Source organism: Phascolarctos cinereus, unplaced genomic scaffold, assembly GCF_003287225.1.
Source record: "Phascolarctos cinereus isolate Bilbo 61053 unplaced genomic scaffold, phaCin_HiC Scaffold_3;HRSCAF=262, whole genome shotgun sequence".
NCBI lineage: Eukaryota > Metazoa > Chordata > Mammalia > Diprotodontia > Phascolarctidae > Phascolarctos > Phascolarctos cinereus.
Window position 1 is genome coordinate 85577702 of NW_027555736.1, and position 20636 is coordinate 85598337.

General features: G+C 40.5%; 1 protein-coding gene across 1 annotated transcript in view; it reads right to left on the minus strand.

Moving 5' to 3' along the window:
• Window positions 1–20636, minus strand: part of DMBT1 (deleted in malignant brain tumors 1) — a 181104-nt gene that overhangs the window by 40910 nt on the left and 119558 nt on the right. Inside the window, 2 exon segments of the mRNA XM_078151612.1 lie at window positions 9063–9473; window positions 17824–18234. Coding sequence (XP_078007738.1) covers window positions 9063–9473; window positions 17824–18234 — 822 coding nt within the window.

Here is a 20636-nt window from a genome sequence, read left to right on the forward strand (position 1 = left end):
GTTTTGTATTCGAAGATCAAATTTTCTGTTGAGCTCTGGTCTTTTTATCAGAGAGGTATGGAAGTCCCCTCTTTCATTGAACATCCATCTCCTCCCCTGAAAGATCATGCTCATTTTTGCTGGGTCATTCATCCTCAGTTGTAATCCAAGTTCCTTTGCCTTAGGGAGTATCATATTCCATGCCCTACGGTCTTGTAATATAGAAGGTGCAAGGACCTGTGAAATCCTGACTGTAGTGTCAGGATATTTAAATTCTTTCTCTCCAGCTGCTTGCAGTATTTTCTCTTTGACCTGGTAATTTTGGAATTTGGCTACTATATTCATTGGTGTTTTCAATTGGGGATGTTTTTCAGGAGGTGATCGGTGGAATCTTTCTATGGCTGTTTTACCCTCTGGGTCTAGGACCTCAGGGCAGCTTTCCTTTATGACTTTCTGAAAGATACTGTCCAGGCTCTTGTTTTCCTTGTGATTTTCAGCTAGACCAATAATTTTTTTCTTTTTTTTTTATGTTTTTTTCCATATGCTTTTGAGTTGAAAATTTTTCTCCCTTTTCCTTCCCCCCACCCTCCCCAAGAAGGCACACAATCTGACATAGGCTTTACATTTACATACCCATTAAGCCTATTTTCACATTAGTGAAGTTGTAAGTAAAAATTAAAACCAATAAGAGGAACCATCAGAAAGATGAAACAAAACTCAACACAAGGTAAAAATAAGTGATAGCGATTCGAATTCCATAGTTCTTTCTTTGGATGTGGACAACATTTTCCATCCTGTGGTCTCTGGAGATATCTTAGATCCTTGTAATGCTGAGAATGGTGCAGTTTGACATTCTTAGTCATTGCATAACGTGGCTGTTATTGTGTACAAACTTCTTTTGGTTCTGCTTACTTCACTCAGCATCAGACCATATAAGTCTTTCCAGGTTTTTCTGAAATCAGCATGTTCATCATTTCTTATAGCACAATAGTATTCCATTACATTCATATACCACAACTTGCTCAGCCATTCCCCAATTGATGGGCATCCTCTCAATTTCCAATTCTTTGCCACCACAAAAAGAGCTGCTATGAATATTTTTGTACATGTGGGTCCTTTTCCCATTTGTTTGATCTCTTTGGGATATAGCCCTAGAAGTGCTATTGCTGGATCAAAGGGTATGCACATTTTTGTAGCCCTTTGGGCATAGTTCCAAATTGTTCTCCAAAATGGTTGGATCATTTCACAACTCCACCAACAATGTATTAGTGTTCCAATTTTCCCACATCTTCTCCAACATTTATCATTTTCCTGTTTTGTCATGTTGGCCAATCTGATAGGTGTGATGTGGTACCTCAGAGTTGTTTTGATTTGCATTTCTCTAATCAATAACGATTTAGAGCATTTTTTCATATGACTATAGATGGCTTTAATTTCTTCATCTGAGAACTGTCTGTTCATATCCTTTGACCATTTATCAATTGGGGAATGGCTTGTGTTCTTATAAATTTGTCTTAATTCTCTATATATTTTAGAAATGAGGCCTTTATCAGAGAGACTGGTTGTAAAAATTCTTTCCCAATTTTCTACCTTCCTTCTAATCTTAGTTGCATTGGCTTTGTTTGTGCAAAAACTTTTCAATTTAATGTAATCAAAATTATCCATTTTGCTTTTCATAATGTTCTCTATCTCCTGTTTGGTCATGAATTCTTCTGTTCTCCATAGATCTGATAGGTAAACTATTCCTTGTTCTCCCAGTTTACTTATGGTATCAGCCTTTATATCTAAGTCCTGAACCCATTTTGACTTTATTTTGGTATATGGTGTGAGATTTGGGTCTATGCCTAGTTTCTGCCATACTCTTTTCCAGTTTTCCCAGCAGTTTTTTTCAAAGAGTGGGTTCTTATCCCAGAAGCTGGGGTCTTTGGGTTTATCAAATAATAGATTACTATAGTCATTGACTACTGTGTCTTGCATATTTAACCTATTCCACTGATCCACCTCCCTATTTCTTAGCCAGTACCAAGCAGTTTTGATGATTGCTGCTTTATAATACAATTTAAGATCTGGAATTGCTAGGCCACCTTCCCCTGCATTTCTTTTCATTAGTTCCTTTGATATTCTGGACCTTTTGTTTTTCCAAATGAATCTTGTTATTATTTTTTCTAACTCTATAAAATAATTTTTTGGTAGTTTGATTGGTATGGCACTGAATAAGTAAATTAGCTTAGGTAGGATTGTCATTTTTATTATATTAGCTCGGCCTACCCATGAGCAACTGATGTTTTTCCAATTATTTAGATCTGATTTTATTTGTGTGAAAAGTGTTTTGTAATTGTGTTCATAGAGTTCCTGGGTTTGTTTCGGAGGTAGACTCCTAAATATTTTATAATGTCTACAGTAAGTTTAAATGGGATTTCTCTTTCTATCTCTTGCTGTTGGGCTTTGTTGGTAATATATAGAAATGCTGATGATTTATGTGGGTTTATTTTATAGCCTGCAACTTTGCTAAAGTTGTTTATTATTTCAAGTAGTTTTTTACTTGATTCTCTAGGATTCTCTAAGTATATCATCATGTCATCTGCAAAGAGTGATAGCTTTGTTTCTTCTTTGCCTATTCTAATGCCTTCAATTTCTTTTTCTTCTCTTATTGCTAAAGCTAATTTCCAGTACAATATTGAATAACAGTGGTGATAATGGACATCCTTGTTTCACCCCCGATCTTATTGGAAATGCTTCTAGCCTGTCCCCATTACATATAATGCTTGCTGAAGGTTTTAGATAATGCTATTTATTATTTTAAGGAAGACTCCATTTATACCTATGCTTTCTAGTGTTTTTAATAGGAATGGGTGTTGTATTTTATCAAAAGCTTTTTCTGCATCTATTGAGATGATCATGTGGTTTCTGTTGGTTTTGTTGTTGATATGCTCAATGATGCTGATAGTTTTCCTAATATTGAACCAACCCTGCATTCCTGGTATAAATCCTACCTGGTCATAGTGTATTATTCTTGTGATAAGTTGCTGCAATCTACTTGCTAGTATTTTGTTTAAAATTTTTGCATCTATATTCATTAGAGAAATTGGTCTATAATTTTCTTTCTCTATTTTGACTCTTCCTGGTTTAGGTATCAACACCATATTTGTATCATAAAAAGAATTTGGTAAGACTCCTTCTTCACCTATTTTCCCAAATAGTCTATATAGTATTGGAATTAATTGTTCTTTAAATGTTTGATAGAATTCACATGTAAATCCATCTGGCCCTGGAGATTTTTTCCTAGGGAGTTCATCAATGGCTTGTTCAATTTCTTTTTCTGAGATGGGGTTATTTAAGTATTTTACTTCCTCTTCGTTAATCTGGGCAATTTATATTTTTGTAAATATGTATCCATTTCACTAAGATTGTCAAATTTGTTGGCATACAGTTGGGCAAAATAATTCCTAATTATTGTTTTAATTTCCTCTTCCTTGGTGGTAGCTTCACCCTTTTCATTCTTGATACTAGTAATTTGGTTTTCTTCTTTTTTTTTTTAATTAAATTAACCAAAGGCTTATCTATTTTATTGTTTTTTCATAAAACCAGCTCTTAGTTTTATTTATTAGTTCAATAGTTTTCTTAATTTCAATTTTATTAATTTTTCCTTTGGTTTTCAATATTTCTAATTTGGTGTTTAGTTGAGGATTTTTAATTTGTTCTTTTTCTAGTTTTTTTAGTTGTATGCCCAATTCATTAATCTCCTCTTTTTCTATTTTATTTATGTAAGCATTTAGAGATATAAAACTTTCCCTAAGAACTGCTTTCGCTGCATCCCATAGGTTTTGGTATGTTGTCTCATTATTGTCATTCTCTTGAATGAAATTATTGATTGTTTCTATGATTTGTTGTTTGACCCAATCATTTTTTAGGATTAGATTATTTAGTTTCCAATTATTTTTTAGTCTATCTTTCCATGGCCCTTTATTACATATAATTTTTATTGCATCATGATCTGAAAAGGATGCATTTAATATTTCTGCCTTTCTGCATTGGATTGTGAGGTTTTTATGCCCTAGTACATGGTCAATTTTTGTGTATGTGCCATGTACTGCAGAAAAAAGTATATTCCTTTCTATCCCCATTCAGTTTTCTCCAGAGGTCTATCATACCTAACTTTTCTAATGTTCTATTCACCTCCTTAACTTCTTTCTTGTTTATTTTGTGGTTAGACTTATCTAGTGCAGAGGGGGAGGTTCAGGTCCCCCACTAGTGTAGTTTTGCTGTGTATTTCTTTCTGCAACTCCCTGAACTTCTCCTGTAGGAATCTGGATGCTATACCATTTGGTGCATATATATTTAGTAATGATATTACTTCATTGTCTATGGTGCCTTTTAGCAGGATGTAGTTTCCTTCCTTATCTCTTTTGATTAGATCTATTTTTGCTTTTGCTTTGTCTGAGATCAGGATTGCTACCCCTGCTTTTTTCTTCAGCTGACGCATAATATATTCTGCTCCAGCCTTTTACCTTTACCCTGTATGTGTCACTCTTTTTCAAATGTGTTTCCTGTAAACAACATATTGTAGGATTATGGTTTTTAATCCATTCTGCAATCCTTTCTGTTTTATGGGAGAGTTCATCCCATTCACATTCACAGTTATGATTACTATCTGTGTCTTTTTCTCCATCCTTTTCCCCCATTTATGCTTTTCTTTCTCCTTTTTCCTTTCTGCTCTTCACTAGTGTTTTGCTTTTGACCACCGCCTCCTTCAGTCCCTCTCCCCTTTCATTATCCCTTTCCCTTTTCTTCCCTTTAGTCTTACTGCTTCTTCCCTCCCTTCTTTCCCCCTCCCTTTTCTTTCCCCCTCCCTTTTCTTTCCCCTTTTCCCTCCTACTGCCTATAGGGCAAGTTAGATTTCTATACCTAACTGATTATATTATGCCCTTCTTGAGCCAAATCTGATGAGAGTAAGGTTCAAACAATGCTCCCCCCCTTCTTTCCCTCTGCTGTAATAGGATTTTGTGTCTTTTCCTGTAATGTAATTTACCCTTGTCTGCCTCCTCCTTTCTCAGTACATTTTCTAAGATCAGATTGATCCACTTATTTGGATCCATTTAACCCACTTGATTAGATTTTTTTTATCATTACATCAAAGTCAACTAATATCCACCCTCTTTATGTATACTCCTTTAACAAGGTGTAATAACAATACAGTTCTCAAGGGTTGCAAGTCTCATATTCCCTTGTAGGGGTTTAAACAGCCCCCCCCTTATTAACAACATATTGTATCCTTCTGTCCCATTTACCTTTTTAAGTCCTTCTTGAGTCCTGTACTTGAAGATCAAATTTTTTGTTGAGCTCTGGTCTTTTTATCAGGAAAGTTTGGAAGTCTCCTATTTCGTTGAATATCCACCTCCTCCCTTGAAAAATGATGCTCATTTTTGCTGGGTAATTGATCCTTGGCTGCATTCCAAGCTCCTTTGCCTTACGGAATATCATGTTCCATGCCCTGCGGTCTTTTAATGTAGAAGCTGCAAGGTCCTGTGTAATCCTGACTGTGGTTCCATGATATTTAAATTCTTTCTTTCTGGCTGCTTGCAGCACCTTCTCTTTCATCTGGTAATTTTGGAATTTTGCTATTATATTTCTTGGCGTTGTCAATTTGGGATCTCTTTCAGGTGGTGATCGGTGGATTCTTTCTATGGTTATTTTCCCTTCTGGTTCTAGGACTTCTGGGCAGTTTTCCTTTATGATTTCCTGAAAGATACTGTCCAGGCTCTTTTTTTCATCATGATTTTCAGGTAGTCCAATAATTTTTAAATTGTCTCTCCTGAGTCGATTTTCCAGGTCGGTTGTTTTACTGATGAGGTATTTTACATTTTCATCTATTTTTTCATTTTTTTTTTGTTTGACTGATTCTTGCTCTCTCCTAGAGACATTAGTTTCCATTTGTCCAATTCTAGTTTTTAACAGATTGTTTTCTTCTGTTAGTTTTTGTACTTCCTTCTTCAACTGGCCAATTGTGTTTTTTAGGGACTTGTTTCCTTCAGTATACTCTTCTGTTAGATTTTGTACTTCCTTCTTCAACTGGCCAATTGTGTTTTTTAGGGACTTGTTTTCTTCAGTGTACTCTTCTGTTAGTTTTTGTCCTTCCTTCAATTGGCCAATTGTGTTTTTTAGGGACTTGTTTTCTTCAGTGTATTTTTTTTCCAATGGCCAATTGTATTTTTGAAGGACTCTTTTACCTCTCTCATTTGACTATTAAAATCCTTCTTGAGCTCTTCTAAGAAGGCTTTTTGGGCTTCAGACCAGTTCATATTCCCTTTTGTTGTTGCAGATGTGGGTTTGTTGACAATGTTGTCCTCTTCAGAATTTCTGTCTTGATCTTCACTCTTCTCATAATATGAATCTATGGTACGTTTCTTTTTACTCATGGTGTTTCTTTATTCCCTGGCCTTTAAAGAGATTGAGCTCTCCTGCTGGGGAACAGAGGGTACTGACCCAAGCTTCTTGTGTTGGGAGCCTAGGTCTTGGTCACTGGCTTTGTGTGCTGGGGCCTCTTATGCTGGGAATTGGAGGCTGTAGGTTTCTGGCAGCTTACCTTGTGTTGGGCTGGAATCAGCAAGGCTGGAACTTTCAGGCAATTCTAGGTTGCCTGCTTTTCCTTTCCTTTAGCTTTCTTCAGCTCCTATTAGATGGTTGCTGCAGGATGTTTATCTGCCTGGGGCCCCTGCAGTGTTGTCTCCCTCTTTCTGCTAATGCACTGGGAGATTCCTTTGCTGGAGTGCCGAGGCTCCTGGTGGTTTTCTGAGCTGGTTTCCACTGGTTCCCACCCTCAATGAGGCACTCGGAGATCCAGGTGTTGGTGTTTGCCTGCTCTACCACCTGGGCTTCAGGATTTCTTCACAATTGGAGGCTTCAGGGCTCCTACAGCTCACCTTGTGTTAGGTTGGAATCAGCAACACTGGGGCTTTAAGAAGCCTTTAGGTTGTTTTCTTCACATCTGATCAGATGAATGCTCCAGGGTACTTGTACGCCTGGGGCCCCTTGTAGTTCTCCCTCCCTTATTTTTGCTGAGGCACTGGGAGACCCCTTTGCTGGGCTGCTGCACTGCTGCTTCTCGTCCTTCTTCTAGTTCAGGTGTTCCAGGGTTTTTTATTCTGGGGTGATATTTCCTGGGTTTTCAGAGGTTGATAGGGGACAGTAAGAGCGACCACCTTTTCACTCCGCCATCTTGGCTCCCGGAAGGGGAAGTCTAGACCAATAATTTTTAAATCGTCTCTCCTGGATCAATTTTCCTGGTCAGTTGTTTTTCCAATGAGATATTTTACATTTTCATCTATTTTTTTCATTCTTTTGCTTTTTGTTTGACTGATTCATACTCTCTCATACAGTCATTGGCTTCCATTTGCTCAATTCTAATTTTTAACAAATTGTTTTCTTCTGTTAGATTTTGTATCTCCTTCCCCATTTGGCCAATTGTATTTTTAGGCACTTGTTTTCTTCGGTGTACTTTTTTCCAGTTGGCCAACGGTATTTTTTAAGCACTTGTTTTCTACACTTTATTTTTCTCCTTCCTTTTCCAAACTATTGACTCTCTCTTGCATACCTCTTGTTTCTATTTCCATTTTTCTTCTACCTCTCTCATTTCACTTTTAGAATCCTTCTTGAGCTCTTCTGAGAAGACGTTTTGGGGCTTCACACCAGTTCCAGATGTGCTTTGTTGACAATGGTGTCCTCTTTAGAATTTCTGCCTTGATCTTCACTCTTGCCATGATAACAATCTGTTGTATGTTTCCTATTGCTCAAGGTGTTTCCTTATCTCCTGGCCTGTAAAGAGACTGGGCTCTCCTGCTGAGGAGCAGAGGGAACTGACCCAAGTTTCTTGTGTTGGGAGCCTAGCGGCCTGGTCACTGGCTTTGTGGCCTGGGGCCTGCAATGTTGTCAGGTAGATGCTGTAGGTTTCTGGCAGCTTACCAGGTGCTGGGCTGGAAACAGCAAAACTGGAACTGCAGGAGTAGAACTGGGTAAGGTGGCTCTTGGAGATTTCCTACTCACCCAGGCCCTTCCTTCCTCTTGCTTTCTTCAGCTCTTTTCAGTGGGATTTTGTAGGGTGTTCATCCACCTGGCGGGGACCCTTAGAGAGCTGCTTCCCTTAGTTGTGCTGAGGCCCTAGGAGAGTCAGCTGCTGTAGAATGCCAAGGCACCTGGTGGTTTTCTGAACAGGTTTGCACTGGTTCCCCTGGCCTCACTGAGGCACTCAGAGATCCAGGTGTTAGCATTTGCTTGCTTTACCACCTGGGCTTCAGGATCTCCTCCTACTATGCTGAGGTGGGCTTTCTGCTAGCTTGCTGGGATGCCTCCCATTCTGTACTGTTCCCCTTCCACCAGGGCAAGAAGACACTTCCCAATTGATCCCTCAAGCTACCTGGGCTACTGGATTGCTGTACCCCATCTTTCTTCTGGTTCAGCTGTTCCACGGTTATTCCTGGGGTGATATTTTCAGTGGTTTCAGGGGTTAATAAGGGAGAGTAAGAGGGACTCACCTCTTACTCCACTATCTTGACTCCTGGAAGTGGAAGTCCAACAATGTGTTTTCTTGCACAGTGGATAGAGCACTGGCCCTGGAGTCAGAAGGACCTGAGCTCAAATGCAGCCTCACACATACAACCCTGATTAGCTGTGTGACTCTGGGCAAGTCACTTAACCCTAACTGCCTCAAAGGAAAAAAAATTAAATGTGTTTTCTTTCCCTTCTCTTCCACCAAATGGAGGTATTGAACAGGAAGTGACATTGACAGAAAAAAAACTTTAAGGAAATCATTAGAAAGAAACATAAGAATAAGCTCTAATTTAAAACAATACAAGATATATATTAACAGTGTTGCTAGGACAAGGTAAGAACACAAGTTCCATGCAAGGGGTCAGGAAGGGTCTGTCAGACTGAACAAGTACTTGGGGGATGTATCTAACAGAAGAATTCTTAATATGAGCCTCAGTTCATTGCATGACTATTAATAGGAAGGTGAAAAGGAGCCTCCTCCTATAACATAGGAGCCCTTGCAGAAAAGAAGCAGCAGGACTTTGCCAGAGAGACAATACCTGAGCAGATGACACTGGCGTCCTCACTGTGCCGACAGTTGTGGATCAGCCACCCATTGTGGCGACAGGACCACAGATAGAATTCAGACCCGGAACACCGCACGTTATCCAGGAGAATTCTGCCAGTGCCCTGACCAAAACGGGCCCTTCCTGGAGCTGACAGAGCATATCCACAACCCAGCTGCCTGCACACAACGTTGCCATCAGTCACATCCCAGTCATCATCACAAACAGTGCCCCAGGATCCTTGATATCTGACTTCCACTCGACCCCGGCATCTGTCTCCTCCGTTCACCAGTGTCAAGGCCAGACCAGAATCTAATCCAAGGGAGACAAGGGGAGAGAACAATTTCATTTCAGTGTCCTTCCTCAGGAATGAAATCCCAGGGCTTTTAGAGACTTCCCTCAAAGCTCAGAAGGGGCTGAGATTGCTGAGGTGGGGACTCTCCTTTAGGGGTGTCTTAGTGTGAAAGTAACACAATGAAAAGGATACCAAAAGGCTATCCCATTCCCAAAAGGTATTATTCCTTCCATTCTTACTCCCTAGTCTGAAGCTCAGCAGACTATATACATGGGAAGCTTAAAATTCCGTGATTTAAGGGGTGTCTGCATAGCATAAAGGAGACAGCTTTGGCCTTAAAGTCAGGAGGACCTGAGATGAAATCCAACCTCAGACAATGACACTTACTAACTGTGTGACCTTGTGTAAGTCACTTAACCCCAATTGCCTAAGCAAAAAAAAAAAATTCCTGATTTATCCTACATAATATTATGAAGACCTCACTGGAATTGTTATTAACAAAAGGTGTAAGTGTGTCTCTACCTCCCGTATCATCTTAATGGGCAAGAATTTCCCACTACAAAACAATCAGGTATTAAGATGATCGTTTGTTCATCATTGTTCCTTTTTGTTCTCTACACTTCCAGTTAGGTATATGACCAAAACTTTAAAAGAATGATCTGGTTAGTCTATGAAGGAAATATCTAACACAGGAGAAAGGAGAGAAGTAAAAATAGTAAAAAAAAAAAAAAAGAAGAAGAAGAAATGAAGGATAAAAGGAAATGAAGGAAGAAGAGTGGAAGAAGACAAAAAGAAAATAAAGCAAAAGAAGAAAGAAAGAAAACAAGAAGGAAAGAAAGAAAGAAAGAAAGAAAGAAAGAAAGAAAGAAAGAAAGAAAGAAAGAAAGAAAGAAAGAAAGAAAGAAAGAAAGAAAGAAAGAAAGAAAGAAAGAAAGAAAGAAAGAAAGAAAGAAAGAAAGAAAGAAAGAAAGAAAGAAAGGAAGAAAGAAAGAAGATTGAAGGAGTAAATAGAAAGTACTATTTTCCTCCTGAAAGTGATGAATACCTTTCTCTGGAAAGAAATATAAAATCTGAGAGCTAATTTGGACCTCTTCTTTCTTTGGCATGAAATGGCAATGACCTGCTCCACATCCACAATAATTCCTAATGATAGTTTCAGGAGAAAAAACATCCAGCTCCTCCAGGGGCAACGAAAATTGGAAGGTAGGAAAGATACCCTAGGATTCCTTTGTCCATATTTTGCCTCCTCGGCCAGGGTCATACTAGCAAAGTGGTCCTAACTCAGTCCTACAACAGGTTCTAGAACATAATACAATCGTTGGCACCAGTGAACGTGGAACAAGGGGCAATTGGTAGTTGTTCCAGATGATATTCAGGAGCGAAAAGGCCTCCTCAGCAGGTAAGGAAACATGGGGAAAGTTGGCCCATGTAGCTGACACTGTGTTTCAGAATTTTCATCTCAGGGGCAGCTACATGACACAGTGGATAGAGCACTGGCCCTGCAGTCAGGAAGACATAAGTTGGAATCCGGTCTAAGACACTTGAGACTTACCAGCTGTGTGACCCTAACCAAGTCACTTAACCCCAATTGCCTCACCAAAAATAAAAATGAAGAATCTAAAACATTTCAAGAGTCACTATATGGAAAACCATAGGTATAAGAAAAAGAAGAAACAAGAACAGCACCTACACTTACTATGTTTCAGAAAAAAGGGCTTAAATGTGATCCATATGAGAGTGAGAGGAACAAGTACTTGTCTATAACCTGATAATTTAAAATTAAAGTAAAGAGGCAGTAGGTGACACAGTGATTAGAGCTCCTGTCCTGGAATGAGGAGGACCTGAGTTCAAATCCTGCTTTAGACCTTTATTAGCTGTACAATACTCAGCTAAAGTCACTTGACTCTGCTTGCCTCCAAAACAATTGAAACTACATGTGACAGAACTTTAGAAAGCAGGGTTGTGTTTGGCCATATTTTTAAAACTAAAAGAATTATAACGACAAACTCTAATTCAAAACAATGCACCAAAAAACAAGCTTAGTCAATAAGATTGGATCAAGAGACCAGGACTGTTGAAACTTCCAGAAGGATCAGTCAGATGGAGCAGATACTTAGGGGCTATCACAGGAAGTTATTCAAATGATCTCAGCTCATGCGATGGACATCCAGCAGAAGAAAAAAAGCATTATCCCCCTAGATCACTTAATAAAGAAAGCAGGTTTTCCTCAAGTAGAAGGTCTTGGTGCTGGGTGCAAAAGGAAACAGACTTACCAATGGGTGGTGGAATCACTGTAGTGGCACCTGTAAAAAGAAGGAAGTCCAAAGTTTAAACACAATCCTATTGCACAGCAGACATTTTGGTGGCAGGATGCCTAAAATCCACCAACAAGTATCTCTTCAGCAGTTACCACACACTGGGCACCCTACTACGCACTAAGGAATGACAAGAAAGAATAGAACATTTCTATGCCAATGAGGGGCTTGCTTTCTGATAGAAGTCATGATACATACATGAATTATTCTTTAGAATAGCTACATGCAGAGGAGATGGAAGGTAAACTTGGCATGGAGAATACAAAGAGGAATTGCAAGGACTTCCTAGGGAAAGCAATTTTATAGGCATCTTCAAGGTAGCCTGAGCAACCAGAGGTAGGCAGAAGTGAGGAGGGAGGACACAAGGAAAGGAGAAGGCAAATAAGGCATAATGTGTAAGGAGTGGCGCAGAGCTACTTACCCCCAAACTGTAGCATGAGGGGAAAGGTACTAAGTGCAAAGATAGGAAGGGATCAGGATCGCCAGACATTGACATGCCAACCAGAAAAGCTGATTTTGATGTCACAGATAATAGGGAACAGAGGCATTCTAGGGGGCTCAATTAATAGAGCACTGGGCTTGGAGCCAGAAAGACCTGAGTTGAAATCCAACCATAGAGAGTTACTAACTTTCTGACCCTAGTAAAGTCATTTACTCTCTGTCTACCTTTTTCCTTAACTAGGAAAAGGGGAATGACAAGAAAAGGTACTTCACAGGGTTGTTGTGGGGGTTAAATGAGATAATATTTGTAAACTGATTAGCACATGGCTTGAGACAGGGGAGGTTCTTAATAAATATCTTTTTCTTGGAGCACCTAGATGGCACAGTGAATGGAGCACTGGCCCTGGAGTCAGAAGGACTTGAGTTTAAATGAGGCCTCAGGCACAGAACCCTGATTATCTGTATGACCCTGGGCAAGTCACTTAACCCCAAGTGCCTCACCAAAAAGAAAAAAATAACATCTAGAACAAATCAAGAGTCACTATACATACAACCAAAAAAAAAAAAATGCAAGAATAACACATACACTTAAAACAGAGAAAAGGGCCTACATGTGATTCACAGGAGAGTGAAAGAAACAAGTAATTTTCTATAACCTGATAATTTAAATCGAATTTAAGAGGCAGTTGGTGACACAGTGATCAGATCACTTGTCCTGGAATCAGGAGGACCTGTGTTCAAACACTGCTTTAGACCCTTCTTAGCTGCATGTCCCTGAGCAGAAGTCACTTGACCCTGCTTGCCTCCAAAAGAATTAAACTACCTAAGATAGAACTTCAGAAAAAAGGTATATGTTTGGCAATATTTCTAACACTTATAGAATTATAATGAAAAACTCTAATTCAGAACAATGAAGCAATAAAGAAGCTCAGTCAATAGCATTAGATGAAGAGACCACGACTGCCGAAACTTCCCAATTGGATCAGTCAGGTGGATCAGATACTTTCGGGTTATAACTGGGAGTTCTTAACATGATCTCAGCTCATCGGATGCACATCACAGCAGGAGAAAAAAGCATTATAGTCCTGGACCTCTTAGTAAAGAAAGCAGGATTTCCTCAAGTACAAAGCCTTGGTGCTGAGTGCAAAAGGAACCAGACTTACCAATGGGTGGTGGAATCGCTGTAGTGGCACCTGTAAAAAGAAGGAAGTCCAAAGTTTAAACACAATCATATTTCACAGTAAACATTTTGCTTGGCAGGATACCTAAAATGTACCAACAAGTATCTCTTAAACAATGAGTGCTAGGGTTAGGGGGTTAGGGTTACAGATAGGATTAGGGTGAGAAAGGAATCATAAGGGATCATAAAAGGAGTGATGATGAATCATTAGGGTTAGAAAGGATTAAAAAGGAATCATTAGGGTTAGAATGTAATCATAGGGTTAGGGTTAGGGTTATGGTTAAGGTTAGAAAAGACAGGGTTAGAAATGACTGAGGTTAGTGTCAGGGTTAGGGTTCAGGTTAGGGTTGGGTTTAGGGTTTAGGGGCTCAATAGATAGACCACAGAGCTTGGAGTCAGAAAGGCCTGAGTTGAAATTCAACCACAGATACTGACTAGATTTGGTACCCTAGCAAAGTCATTTACTCTCTTTCTACCAGTTTCCTCAATTAGGAAAAGGGGAATACCAATACAAGTTACCTCACAGCATTGTTGTGCAGGTCAAATGAGATAACATTTGCAAATTGATTAGAACAGTGCCAGGAAAAAGGAGTCTAATAAATGAATTTTTCTTATTATTCTCTTTTTCTTTTTTTTTACATAAGTTTGTGTTCCTTCCGCAGACAGAGCATGGAAGAGGCTCTGACAAAAAGGACGTAATTAGCTGTGAATCACATCAGGGGTGGCTGCCGCAGTATGGAGACAAACTCTTGTTTTCCCGTTCGTTGCCTTATCGCTAATACTTATGGGTCTGCTGGCTAGCTGCAGTCCCTCACTGTCAAGGCATTCAGGCCAATCTCCATAGGAAGGGTCCCAAGGATTGAGCCAGGTTTACTATAATGGATTCTTTGAGAATGGGCGGGGTGGAATTTATCAAGGGACTGTACCCCTCTTAAAAGGGGGGGAGGGTACTCCATACAGAAGCTGAATGACAATTATAAAGGACAGGGGAAAGGCATGAGACAGAGTAGCTAGAAAGATAATTCCTGGCTCTTTTATTTCCCCACAGCATTCTCAACAGCCTCTTAGCTCTGGGGATGAACCATGGTTGGGTTGGGAAGATTAGCCTTTAAGAGAACCTTACAAAAATCATACACTACTCAAGCAGGGAAAGGAAGGCTTCTCAGCTTTCCCTACCCCACCAACCCGAGGCTGATAACTACCAAATACATAGGATGGCCACAGGTCCAGGAATGACTGGCAAGCTAAGAAGAAGGGCTGATGGCTGGAGGGAGTCACCATGCCACAATCCAGCACTAGGCTCAAGCTGAGTTAGAGCCTATACCTGATTCCAGATTAGGAAGCTAACATGTGAATTAAAGTCATGTTACTTGAGGGCACTTTCCTCAAGCTTAACTGAGCCACCAAATACTCTTCCCGCCACCTATATCCAAAATTCAAGGTCCAAAGAAGTGGGCCTTTCGATCTCACTAATACTGTACTCCTTAGGAATGCACACAGTCATTCTGCTTCACAAAAGGAGGAATAAGAGGAAGGGCCAACTTAGAGCCTGAGAGGAAACCAACCGTGGTAACAAGATAGCCACTCTTTTTGTGGAATGCCTCGCCATCCCCTCTGGCCCTTGCTGGCTCAAAGAATTCTCTACAGTGAGTGCTTCTCTGAGCAGGGGGCTAACTTCCCATTCACTTTAGAAGTGACCATAAAACTGAAATAACTGAGTCCTAGTGGCTGGTGACCACCAGGAAACTTCAGAACTTCTCAAAGAACATCCACAGTTGAGATCACCACATGTTTTCCATGTACACGATCTCTTCCAAGTGATGCGTCCCCAGAAATAATGTAATAGCCTGGCAAACACGAGGAGATCTTCAGGGTTCTGAGCAGCAGGGACACTGAGGATGGCTCCCTGCTCATGCTCTCACAAGCTGGCCAACAGATTCTTAGTCATTCTTTTATTGAGTGGGGACTCTCCACAGGGGAGCAGGTCAGCACTGCAGTTCTCCATGCTTGGACTTCTGAGGGTCATGTCATCACTGCTGGTTGGTGAGCCAAACCTCAGGGCATTGGGTGTGTTCAGGCTTCTGCCCTCCATGCACGTGGTGATGGACATCCCCCTCTCGTGTTCGACTCTCTTCTTTGTTGGGGAGGATCATCACGCAAACTTATGTGTGCAGTTGAATCAGAAGCCGATGCTGAAGCATCCAGATCACCATCTGGATGAGTTGTGTCTTTTCATATCTCTCTTGAGTTTCGTATTTGAAGATCAAATTTTCTGTTGAGCTCTGGTCTTTTTATCAGGAAGGTATGGAACTCCCCTCTTTCATTGAACATCCATCTCCTCCCCTGAAAGATCACACTCATTTTTGCTGGGTCATTCATCCTCAGTTGTAATCCAAGCTCCTTTGCCTTAGGGAGTATCATATTCCATGCTCTATGGTCTTGTAATAGAGAAGGTGCAAGGTCCTGTGTAATCCTGACTGTGGTCTCAGGATATTTAAATTGTTTCTTTCTGGCTGCTTGCAATATTTTCTCTTTGACCTTCTAATTTTGGAATTTGGCTCCTATATTCCTTGGTGTTTTCAATTGGGGGATGTCTTTCAGGAGGTGATCGGTGGATTCTTTCTATGGCTGTTTTACCCTCTGGGTCTAGGACCTAAGGGCAGCTTTCCTTTATGATTTCCTGAAAGATACTGTTCAGGCTCTTGTTTTCCTCGTGATTTTCAGCTACACCAATACTTTTTAAATTGTCTCTCCTGGATCAAATTTCCCAGTTAGTTGTTTTACCAATGAGATATTTTGCATTTTCATCTTTTTTTTCATTCTTTGGCTTTTTGTTTCACTGATTCATACTCTCTCATACAGTCATTGGCTTCCATTTACTCAAGTCTAATTTTTAACAAATTGTTTTCTTCACTCAGATTTTGTATTTGGCCAATTATATTTTTAGGGACTTGTTTTCTTCAGTGTACTTATTTCCAGGTGGCCAAATGTATTTTTTCAGGACTTGTTTTCTACACTTACCTTTTGTCCTTCCTTTTCCAAACTATTGACTCCCTCTTACATACCTCTTGTTTCTTTTTCCATTTTTCTTCTACCTCTCTCATTTCACTTTTAAAATCCTTCTTGAGCTCTTCTGAGAAGACTTTTTGGGCTTCACACCAGTTCCAGATGTGGGTTTGTTCACAATGTTGTCCTCTTTAGAATTTCTGCCTTGATCTTCACTCTTCCCATGATAAGAATCTGTTGTATGTTTCCTTTTGCTCAAGGTGCTTGCTTATCTCCTGGCCTGTAAAGAGACTGGGCTCTCCTGCTGGGGAGCAGAGGGAACTGAGCCAACATTCTTGTGTTGGGAGCCTAGTGCCTGGTCACTGGCTTTCTGGGCTGGGGCTTCCAATGTTGGCAGGTGGAGTATGTAGGGTTCTGGCCGCTTACCTGGTGCTGGGCTGGAAACAGCAAAACCAGAATTCCAGGAGTAGGATTAGGTAGGGTGGCTCCTGGAGATTTGCTACTCACCCAGGCCTTTCCTTCCTTTTGCTTTCTATAGCTCTTTGCAGTTGGGTATTGTAGGGTGTTTATCCACCTGGGTGGGGCTCTTTGGAGTGCTGCTTCCCTTAGTTGTGCTGAGGCACTAGGAGAGCCAGTTGCTGTAGAATGCAAAGGCACCTGATGGTTTTCTGAGCTGGTTTCCACAGGTTCCCCATATTTGCCTGCTCTACCACCTGGGCTTCAGAATCTCCTCCTACTATGCTGAGGTGGGCTTTCTGCTAGCTTGCTGGGATGCCTCCCATTCTATACTGCTCCCCTTCCCCCAGGGCAAGAAGACACTTCCCAGTTAATCCCTCAAGGTACCTCGGCTATTGGACTGCTGTACCCCATCTTTCTTCCGGTTCAGCTGTTCCACAGTTTTTCCTGGTGTGATATTTTCAGTGGTTTCAGGGGTTAATAAGGGAGAGTAAGAGAGACTCACCTCTTACTCCACTATCTTGGCTCCTGGAAGTGGAAGTCCAACAATGTGTTTTCTTGCACAGTGGATAGAGCACTGGCCCTGGAGTCAGAAGGACCTGAGCTCAAAGGCGGCCTCAGACATATAACCCTGACTAACTGTGTGACTCTGGGCAAGTCACTTAACTCTAACTGCCTCAACGGAAAAAAAAAAATTAAATGTGTTTTCTTTCCCTTCTCTTCCACCAAATGGAAGTATTGAACAGGAAGTGACATTGCCAGAAAAAAACTTTAGGGAAATCATTAGAGAGAAACATAAGAATAAGCTCTAATTTAAAACAATACAAGATATATATTAACACTGTTGCTAGGACAAGGTAAGAACACAAGTTCCATCTAAGGGGTCAGGAAGGGTCTCTCAGACTGAACAAGTACTTGGGGGATGTATCTAACAGAAGAATTCTTAATATGAGTCTCAGTTCATTGGATGAATATTTATAGGAAGGTGAAAAGGAGCCTGCTCCTATAACATAGGAGCCCTTGCAGAAAAGAAGCAGCAGGACTTTGCCAGAGAGACAATACCTGAGCAGATGACACTGGCATCCTCACTGTGCCGACAGTTGTGGATCAGCCACCCATTGTGGGGACAGGACCACAGATAGGATTCAGACCCGGAACACCGCACGTTATCCAGGAGAATTCTGCCAGTGCCCTGACCAAAACGGGCCCTTCCTGGAGCTGACAGAGCATATCCACAACCCAGCTGCCTGCACACAACGTTGCCATCAGTCACATCCCAGTCATCATCACAAACGGTGCCCCAGGATCCTTGGTATCTGACTTCCACTCGACCCTGGCATCTGTCTCCTCCGTTCACCAGTGTCAAGGCCAGACCAGAATCTAATCCAAGGGAGAGAGGGGGAGAGAACAATTTCATTTCGGTATCCTCCCTCAGGAATGAAACCTCAGGGCTTTTAGAGACTTCCCTCAAAGCTCAGAAGGGCTGAGATTGCTGAGGTGGCAACTCTCCTTTAGGGGTGTCTTAGTGTGAAAGTAACACAATGAAAAGGATACCAAAAGGCTATCTCATCCACAAAAGGTATTATTCCTTCCTTTGTTACTCCCTAGTCTGAAGCTCAGCAGACTATTTACATGGGAAGCTTAAAATTCCCTGATTTAAGGGGCGTCTACATGGCGTGAAGGATACAGCTTTGGCCTTGAAGTCAGGAGGACCTGAGATGAAATCCAACCTCAGACATTGACACTTACTAACTGTGTGACCTTGTGTAAGTCACTTAACCCCGATTGCCGAAGCAAAAAAAAAAATTTCCTGATTTATCCTACATAATCTTATGAATATTTCACTGGAACTTTTATTTGCAAAAGTTCTAAGTGCATCTCTGCCTCGTGTATCATCTTAATGGGCAGGAATTTACCACTATAAAATAGTCAGGTATTAAAATGATCGCTTGCTCATCATTGTGCCTTTTTGCTCTCTACACTTCCACTTAGGTATATGATCAAAACTTTAAAAAATGATCTGGTTAGTCTGTGAAGTAAATATCTTACAAAGGAGAAAGGGGACAAATGAAAATAGTAAAAAAAAAAAAAGAGGAAATTAAGGATAAAAGGAATTGAAGGAAGAAGAGTGGAAGAAGACAAAAAGAAAATGAAGCTAAAGAAAGAAAGAAAGAAAGAAAGAAAGAAAGAAAGAAAGAAAGAAAGAAAGAAAGAAAGAAAGAAAGAAAGAAAGAAAGAAAGAAAGAAAGAAAGAAAAAAAGAAAGGAAGAAGGAAGGAAGGAAAAAGGAAGGAAGGAAAGAAACAATGAAACAACAAAACAAAGAAACAAAGAAAGAAAAGGAAAGAAGATTGAAGGAGTAAGTAGAAAGTACTATTTTCCTCCTGAAAAATGATGAAATACCTTTCTCTGGAAAGACATATAAAATCTGAGAGCTAATTTGGACCTCTTCTTTCTTTGGCATGAAATGGCAATGACCTGCTCCACATCCACAATAATTCCTAATGATAGGTTCAGGACAAAAAGCATCTAGCACCTCCAGGGACAACGAAAATTGGAAGGTAGGAAAAATACCCAAGGATTCCTTGGTCCACATTTTGCCCCCTCAGCCAGGGTCATACTAGCAAAGTGGTCCTAACTCAGTCCTACAACAGGTTCTAGAACATAATACAATCGTTGGCACCAGTGAACGTGGAACAAGGGGCAATTGGTAGTTGTTCCAGATGATTTTCTGGAGCGAAAAGGCCTCCTCAGCAGGTAAAGAAACATGGGGAATCTTGGCCCATGTAGCTGACACTGTATTTCAGAATCTTCATCTTAGGGGCAGCTACATGGCACAGTGGAAAGTGCACTGGCCCTGCAGTCAGGAAGACATGGGTCGAAATCTGGTCTAAGACACTTGACACTTACTAGCTGTGTGACCCTGACCAACTCGCTTAACCCCAATTGCCTCACCAAAAATAAAAATGAAGAATCTAAAACATTTCAAGAGTCACTATATGGAAGACCATAGGCATAAGAAAAAGAAGAAACAAGAACAACACCTACACTTACCATGTTTCAGAGAAAAGGGCTTAAATGTGATCCATATGAGAGTGAGAGGAACAAGTACTTGTCTATAACCTGATAATTTAAAATTAAAGTAAAGAGGCAGTAGGTGACACAGTGATTAGAGCTCCTGTCCTGGAATGAGGAGTACCTGAGTTCAAATCATACTTTACACCTTTATTAGCTCTATAATCCTCAGCTAAAGTCACTTGACTCTACTTGCCTCCAAAACAATTCAACTACATGTGATAGAACTTTAGAAAGAAGGGTTTTGTTTGGCCATATTTTTAAAACTAAAAATATTATAATGACAAACTCTAATTAGAAACAATGCAGCAAAAAACAAGCTCAGGCAATAAGATTGGATCAAGGGACCAGGACTGTTGAAACTTCCAGAAGGATCAGTCAGATGGAGCAGATACTTTGGGGCTATCACAGGAAGTTATTCAAATGATCTCAGCTCATGCGATGGACATCCAGCAGAAGAAAAAAAGCATTATCCTCCTAGATCACTTAGTAAAGAAAGCAAGTTTTCCTCACATAGAAAGCCTTGGCGCTGAGTGCAAAAGGAACCAGACTTACCAGTGGTTGGTGGAATCGCTGTAGTGGCACCTGTAAGAAGAATGAAGTCCAAAGTTTAAACCGAATGATATTTCACAGTAGACACTTTGGTGGCAGGATGCCTAAAATCAACCAACAAGTATCTCTTCAGCAGTTACCACACACTGGGCACCCTACTACGTACTGAGGGATGACAAGAAAGAGCAAAAAACTTCTGTGCCAACGAGGGGCTAACTTTCTGATAGAAGTCATGATACATACGTGAAT